This window comes from Haemaphysalis longicornis, unplaced genomic scaffold, assembly GCF_048455015.1.
Source record: "Haemaphysalis longicornis isolate Haplotype H1 unplaced genomic scaffold, Haemaphysalis longicornis Haplotype H1 scaffold_8, whole genome shotgun sequence".
In the NCBI taxonomy this organism is placed as follows: Eukaryota; Metazoa; Arthropoda; class Arachnida; order Ixodida; family Ixodidae; genus Haemaphysalis; species Haemaphysalis longicornis.
Window position 1 is genome coordinate 166,753,920 of NW_027526445.1, and position 7,472 is coordinate 166,761,391.

General features: G+C 45.2%; 2 protein-coding genes across 2 annotated transcripts in view; one reads left to right on the forward strand and one right to left on the reverse strand.

Moving 5' to 3' along the window:
• Kst (spectrin beta chain, non-erythrocytic 5 kst) overlaps positions 1 to 2,307 on the forward strand; it is a 189,259-nt gene extending 186,952 nt beyond the window's left edge. Inside the window, exon 80 of the mRNA XM_077680340.1 lies at positions 741 to 2,307. Coding sequence (XP_077536466.1) covers positions 741 to 980 — 240 coding nt within the window. The 3' untranslated portion in view covers positions 981 to 2,307. The remainder of the gene's footprint in view (positions 1 to 740) is intronic.
• Positions 2,142 to 7,434, reverse strand: LOC144148815 (putative inactive tRNA-specific adenosine deaminase-like protein 3). Its single transcript, XM_077680334.1, has 9 exons — positions 7,249 to 7,434; positions 7,053 to 7,172; positions 6,541 to 6,595; positions 6,415 to 6,482; positions 6,134 to 6,344; positions 5,966 to 6,065; positions 5,743 to 5,899; positions 3,274 to 3,376; positions 2,142 to 2,579 (listed from the first exon to the last, which is right to left on the reverse strand). The coding sequence occupies exons 1-9, from the start codon at positions 7,295 to 7,297 to the stop codon at positions 2,372 to 2,374; spliced, it is 1,071 nt and encodes a 356-aa protein (XP_077536460.1). The 5' UTR covers positions 7,298 to 7,434; the 3' UTR covers positions 2,142 to 2,371.
• Positions 7,435 to 7,472: the final 38 nt, after the last annotated feature.

The following is a 7,472-nucleotide window of genomic DNA, read 5'->3' on the forward strand; positions in this document are numbered from 1 at the left end:
ACCTTATATGGCTCACAATTTTAATACAACAGTCTGTTAGCTAAGTTGTAGGTAATTGAGTAGAGCGGTCAAACAGTGCAGTCAGTTTAAAAACAAACTCAAAGGAACTTGGAAAATATATTGCATCAAACCAGCATCCAAACAGTATCTTTCTGAGTAAATTTACCTTTCTTGCCCAGCAAAAGAATGAACTGCCACCACGGTAAGTATTTATTCAAACTCCTTGCCAGCCAAACTTTTCTGCTGTTCTGCGTTCAACTTTACGTGGGAAGGGATTCATCCATTTACCCCCAGTTTGTCTGCAATTCACGTCTAGTGCCATGCAATCTTGAGCAGAAGTTCCTGATCATCCTTCCTACACTTAACGCGTGTAAATCTTCGCTCACTATCTTCACGTGTTGCTAAAAGCACCGAGCTGTTGTGCACAAAAAAAGAATGTTCAAGCGTTTTTATACAGCTCGCAAAAAATTGTGCTAAAAGGCCTTGATTGGACCTCATTGGGCTTACATTTCTGGGTTTGTTCCAATTTTGCAAGGAGCGCAAACTTTGAATGCCTTTTTTAGACACATAGGAGCTACTTGCCATTGCGGTGTTTTATTCTTATTTTTTCTCCCTTCAAATGAAGCCATATTTAATTCATTTCAAATTTACTTTATTAACCGATGTTGCCAGTACTTTTCACGAAATCTGCACCTGTTGAACGCTAAAGTCAATCCCGTTCTCTCCCCCACAACTCGCAGAAACCGCCGCATGCGCGTGGAGACACCCCGTCGGGCGCCACAGTTGCCAGACACGCATCCCTCCCGGGCAGCGGGAATCCCCCGCCAAATTTGGCGGGCAACATGCAGCACTACTCGGCAACCCTGGACAACCGCCACCAGAGGGTGCCCTCGTCGGAAGGCTCTTCGGAGGGCGACTACGGCGACAAGAAGTCACGCGACCGCAAGAAGGGCGTGCTCTCGCTCTTCCGAAAGCGATGAGCCACCAAAGCTCGCACAATCGCTGCCAGTCGCGTGCGCGGGGCAACGTTTTCGGTTGCCTCGTTTCTTGAAAAACTGAGGAGCGAGGGGTGACAAAAGGAAAGGGATGCACCAACCTCCAAGTGGCTACACTGCCGTGCAGGGATTATACTCTTACTACTAAGGACAAAGTGCCCAAACACCGCAGCTCTTTAACTTACCACTGTGCAATTTTTGTTTCTTTTATCTGTTCTGCCAGGGTACCTAGGCTGTTTTCTTTTACCGTACGGACAGCCGCTGAGTGAAACTTTCAGAAGTTTTCGTTTTTTTGGTAGCTATTTTGTTTTTTATATGAATGTTTATTTCCTTGGCTACAAGGACTCTTGCATTAACTACGGTGCAACAGGTACAATCCACACGTGTCGAGTGTGGCGCTAATAATTTTTACGTTGTTCCAATGTCGAGTCAGACACGTGCTTGTTTTTGTTTCACGTAGCAGTCTGTTTCCAGCCCCCTTTTTTTCCCCACAGTTTTGAATTTTGTGACCGTATTTTGTTTGTGATGTGGTGCAAGAAGGCCACGGTAGCGTCGAGAAGTCGCTCAAGACTTGGGTTCTCTTTGTGGTGCAAAGGCTGCTATTTTCTGTGAGGACAGTCATCACTGCTTGTTTTTTGTTGTTTTTTTTTACCCCTCAAACGACGTAAAGTGTCGAGTGACCAAGTCATGACAAGTCCAGGTTTCTGCGTACAAGCACCCTGTGTATAGTTTACAGCCGTCTGTCACCATAGGTACATATTTTATATCTTATATATGTGTATACATATTACGTAAGACTATACTCACAAAAGCAGTGCCTTGTTTTTCGCACAAGTTGCCACAAACGCACTGACACTGTCATTTCTGAGTGTAGCAAGTTTTCGAGAGCTAATAAGGGCAACTAAATCCTGGCGGACGTTTACCAGTCGTGGAGGTGGAGCGTGGCGGTACAAATGTAAATGTGTCGGTCGACGAAACCGACACGTTGCAGTCAGTTGTAATGAGGGGTTGGTGCAACTTTTATTGCCGCATTGCTCTGAAAATGTGTATAGATAGACGAGTGTTTCAGCTTCCGAGAGGTTATGAAATAATATAGCCGTGGTACGGTGTTGTGAAGAAAACGTTCAGTGAAAGTACGTTTGTTTATTTCTCTTCCCTCCACTTCGGAAGCGTGGAGAATGGCTTCACTTTGAAGAACAACTTTGTGCTTTTGTAAAATGTACATGTCGAGTTCTACTTAAAAATGCTACGGGACTCGAAGGGAAAACTTCTTGTCTTGTGAGAAATAAAAGCCAAACTTAACAAGAAACAACCGGCGTTGTCGTTTAATGCGTAGGGAAAAATGTGCAGCGGCATCCTTGGCTCAAGAGTCCCAGTCACGCCTGATGGGGCAGGTCACCCATGGTCTTGCGGTCTTTGAAAAGAGCGGAGCATTTTTCTTCCAAGAGTCCAGACCAAACTTGGAAGTGGTGGTTCAGGCCTGGCTGAATGTGCAGCTTTTGACTCGACCCTAGAGCACCATGGGGGGTTGGGCAGCCATAGAAGACTCTGCGCACTCTTGAGTGGACCAGAGCCATCGCACACCTAAGGGGAAGATAAATTTAAAAAAAAAAAAAAAGTATGTGGGTGTTGTTTAATTAGGTGGGGGACACAGCAAGTACAACACTTTAAACTATGCACTAAGCCTAACGAAAATCGGTGCACAAGTACAGTTGACTATGACAAAATCATTTGGTGGCTATCCTGTGCAGTTTTCAAGTTATGAATACGCCCTACCAATTGGTTCATCCCATAATTACCAATCTAATGAATCGAGTTCATTCAAATTGTTGCGCCACTGTGTTCACAAAGCTATATTGTGTGCAATAAAGCTGTTCGATAGTTCTTTCTCTGCTTTGAAGCTGTAACTAAATTTGAAAAGCACACACAGATTTTGAGCAAACACGTTTTTTTTTACTCGTTGGATATGGCATAGAATGCTATGCCACTTTTGTTGATATTTACTGAGGCTACAAAAAATAACAAACAGCTTTATTGTGCACAATACACACCTTTATGAAGACAGCACCACAACAATTTGAAGAAATTCAAGCTTTATTAGTTCTTTAATTATGGGTGAACCAATTAGTAGGATGCATTCATAACATGAAAACTACACAAGGTAGCCACAAAGTGACTTTCGTTTTGACTTTGTTGTAGTCGGTTAGTTTTAACTGCCAGGTTCACCCTCAGAGCACAACATGCCAGTATTTCTGTACGCAAATGACACGGGACTTACATTGTGCATGGTTCGTGGGTGATGTAGAAATCGTAGCCCGTGCAAAGGTAAGGCATCTTCTTGTCCACTTGTTGATCTTCCAGGCTGACATTGCACAGATCGTCTGCAAACAAGGGCAAAAATGCTTCTCTGAGGAAATTGCAACCTTTTGAAGCAACCTCGAAGACAGCGTATGCCCTTGCTTTGCTTAAAATTGGGCTGTCTATTGTACACATTTATTGTGAACTTGGCAAAAAGCTGGCATTTATTGATTAACACGTACATTTGCTTACAAGATCCATTAACTTTTCTGCCACATTGGAACCACAGCAAAAAACACAGAGCTCAGCGTGCCAGCAAGTCCCGGACACGGACACGAATTTCAATGCTAGCACCTAGCCAGGCCTGCAACATGAATTCAAACCTGCTCTTTGCGACACGGCATGCACAACTATGCACGCGACCTTTAAGGGCATTTTGTCGAGTTGCAATCGTCGTCATCCCCACTTGAATTGCTCGGCCAGCATTTGCATTTCCCGTTCTATGGAACGGTGTTGCCATTTCGTGAATGCTGAGTCAAATGCTTTACCAAAACAAGAGAGCAAGATGGACGCCTCGGCGTTCTACGACGTGTCAAGTAGGTGTCCTTGGTGTTACCTTTTCTGTCTAGTTAAAACGTTTATTAAAGCAAAACTGAAGTTGTTGTTACCCTAATATATAAGGGCTACAGATTACAATAATGTGTGTATGTTTTCTATTGTAGCAATGGCTAGCAAACAGTAGTCATGTTTATAATGGCGTGTTTACGATTAGGACACAACCTAATTTATTAACTACTCGCGAGATGAAATTGTTTATGGTTTTTAAGTGAAATTTTGGCTGTCAAAAGCATACGCAGGCAGTTTCAAATTTTTCTGACAGCTACATCCTAATGCATGTTGCAAAGGGATAAGGGAAGAAAAGGCGCCCAGTTGTCTCCTCCCATTGGCCATAGGGATTCAATGTCTTGAAGCATGTGGTGCATCTTAGAGTCAGTCTTTTGAACATGGACGCAGGTTTCCTCATGAAGACATGCATGTAGAATTGGTGCTTTTTTGTTGCACTGCACCATGTTGGATGCTCAATCTGTACAGGTTTCCACCTTTGGTGACATTCAGTGAGAGTGGCGAAAATGCCTTGGAGCCTAGTGGAATTGTTCGTTTAAGCTTGACATATCCGCTATACAGGCACGGCAATTTTTTGAATGAAGCACGGTTGTGTGCTGTCTTCACGGTTCCTTTTAACAGACTCTGACCTACTGTGTCCCCCACTGGGGACACTGCTTGGCTAAAATTTGCAGCTGAGCATGATTTGCGGGTCGGCGGCTGTCTTGTGGGTGTGCTTGGCGAGCGACGTCTTGCTGGCGGGTCGCTTCGGCAAAGGTGTACTGACGTCATTTCAGTGATGGATATGACGTCGGTGAAATCGTGGGGTATCGCGGCATAACACACTTTCGTGTTAAAATATAAAACCCAAAAACAAACAACCCTAAGTATAACGTACTGATGATGATGATTGCTATTGGTCTCCCCTTTGAAGCGGGGTGATGACATGTAATCTTACCAAAAAGGACTAATATAATCATGTTTGACACTCTTCGTTTAATACTAGCGCTGCTTAGGGCAGGCACTAAAGCTTATTAGGCCCGTAATACTTTTTTCTCCCTGTTACAGGTGGTAACTGTCCTAGGCAATATTCCCCTCTCTGCTTTTCGTCCACCAGCATTCTAATCTTCTTTTCGTCCCCTCGACAGCCTCGAAGTTAACTTCCTTTGTGATACCCTTAAATCCTAGGGCTTCTGAAAGCCCAATATTCCCTTCATGTAGATTTGGATGGATACCCTCACATTCTAACACTATCTAACACTCTTCAGTACTAAAGGTTGCTTCCCTGCAACAAGACCCTGTGTGCAGGGGTGCACCCTTTACAGGCCACTTGCTTTGCTGTACTGGTGTCACTTCCATGACAGATATGACGTCAGGGAAATCTTGGTGTATCCGGGAATAAAACACTTCGGGTTAAAAAAACGCAATAAGTATAAAAAACTTTCAAAGTTTGCGCTACAGCGACTTGCTATGGGCCCAAGCGACGTCATGCAAGCCAACCCTAACAACAATTTTCAGCGAGTTAACAGCCTGTTAGCATTCAAGTGATACGATCAAATGGGACTAGAGACCCAACTACAAGTCCAGTCACGTATGTTGGCGATGGGTCAGTTCAGCAGCCGCCATTTGCACAAACTATATTCTGTGACGTCATAGAAAAGTTGCTGGAAAGTGTCTAGGAAGCCCCCACTGCTTCAAATGTTTTCCCTTACTCCTCCATTATTTGTAGGAAGCTTGCGATAAAATTGTCATCATCGTTGTCAGGACAAACCACTTTTTTAATAAGGAACGCAACTTGTATTTCGTCTTCATGGCCCCTTTATCTAGTCAAATGTACAGAACTCACTTTCAGAAGACAGCGGCCATGCTCCGCCACCTTGATGCCTGGCCACCATGTCCACCGCCACCATGACAGCATGCTTCAACGGGTGTGTCTTGTCCCTGGTTGCGACGACCAACATCGATGACGAGGCCGGGTTAACGACTGCCACTCCAACACCTGTCTTAACCAGAAACGAAACACTGAGCAATACACTCCGTCGCCCGTTAATCCACTTAGAGGTCATTACCTGGGATACCCGGGCAGCCTCAATGGCTGACGTCATGTACCGTCCCATGTCACTTCTCTCTTCGGCCGAGAAAAAGGTGCCGTTCAGTAACCTAGTGATTCTGCAATAGAAAAAAAAAATGTTCGGAATGCGTGCAGTGCCGAACAAGCACAACTGCTCAGTTCATACAATTTATCTTCGTGGAACTGTGTTGGCCACAGGCAGTTGGATGACTCGAACTGCGACCTCGTCAGCGGCGCGTGTTGAGGAACGTGAACTTCCACCACGTCCTCCGACAGGCCTTCCGTGTGTGCCGTAGGGTAGGCTCCCAACAGATCTCCAAGAGTCTTCACACGGTCACCGTCGCCTACACGGCGTGGACGGAGTATTACCTGCATACCTGGAAGCAATGTCACCACAAGTTGCGTGTTGAGGGTGATCGGAATTTCACCACTTATGGACAGTCGTACCTTCTGCAGTGCTTCGCACTCGCTTAAGGTGCTGCTGATCTTTTATGGGCATTGCCTCGGAAAGCCACCTAGGAAAAAATAGAACGTGTAAGTTAGGATGCCGGGGCATTTGGCAAGACCACTTACTTTACAAGCCGTGACACCTGCTTTCGGTCAGTTATCTTTCCAACGTACACAGGTACTGAAAAGGAAGGACTGCATAAGGTCAAAGAGAATAATTTGTTTCAATACCCAGCAAAAAGGAACGAAAAATAAACCTGCTCTCTCTTATGGTATGCCCAACAACACCAGGTGCACTTGCGTCAATAAATCCCTCACACGCTTTTTTTTTTTTTTTGGAAGTCAAATAGATTTTAACTCGTACCTGGTGATGGCATCAGATTTGATATTTGCGCGCATGAACGCACGCACAAGAGAAAATGTTTCTTCTCATTCAATGTCGTCGCAACAGCTCGTCCCTGACGCATTCCAGCACGAAGCAATCGGATCCAAATGAACGCGACGGAGTACGATACCAGTACATAGTCAGCTAAGCTCAGGCGATGAAACCGTCTTACGCACATGATCAATTGATCGCTGTAGTACACCCTTGAACGCGGCGGTATACCAACGTGGCAGCAGGATTTCGAAGACCATACCTGTAACCACATCCCTCAGGTATTCGTCCGATATCACGGGGCGCGGCGACGGTGAACATGGCGTGTTCTTCGTTGAAGAGTCCATGTCATCCACTTTGCATCTCTTAACCTTTTCTTCATCTGCGTTTGCGTCAAAAGAAAATAGTTGGATGCCCACTGGTCAACTTTAGGATCGGAGGACTTCCGTTACGCGTACCTGAGATAATCTTTCGCTTTGGAACAGTTGGCCCGGTAATAGGCTCCATGAATCTTCAGTAAAGCTGATTTACTCAGCATCAGCACGGCGCAAACAGCTTGCAAACAAAACCGTCGACAATCACAAGCTGCTCAAATGATTTTTGAACACATGCTCGCCGCATGTTGGCTACGTTCGGCAACGGCTCCGTCTGTTGTCGCTGTAGTCGTAGCCGAAGCCGCCTT

What these genes read in the sequence shown, in the direction of transcription:
- LOC144148815 (XM_077680334.1), bottom strand. Translation starts at nt 7,297, where the DNA reads ATGGAGCCTATTACCGGGCCAACTGTTCCAAAGCGAAAGATTATCTCA. An exon ending in AGTGCGAAGCACTGCAGAAG is followed by an intron (nt 6,345 to 6,414) that starts GTACGACTGTCC and finishes CATTGCTTCCAG; the next exon opens with GTATGCAGGTAATACTCCGT. An exon ending in ATGGCCGCTGTCTTCTGAAA is followed by an intron (nt 3,377 to 5,742) that starts GTGAGTTCTGTA and finishes CCTTGTTTGCAG; the next exon opens with ACGATCTGTGCAATGTCAGC.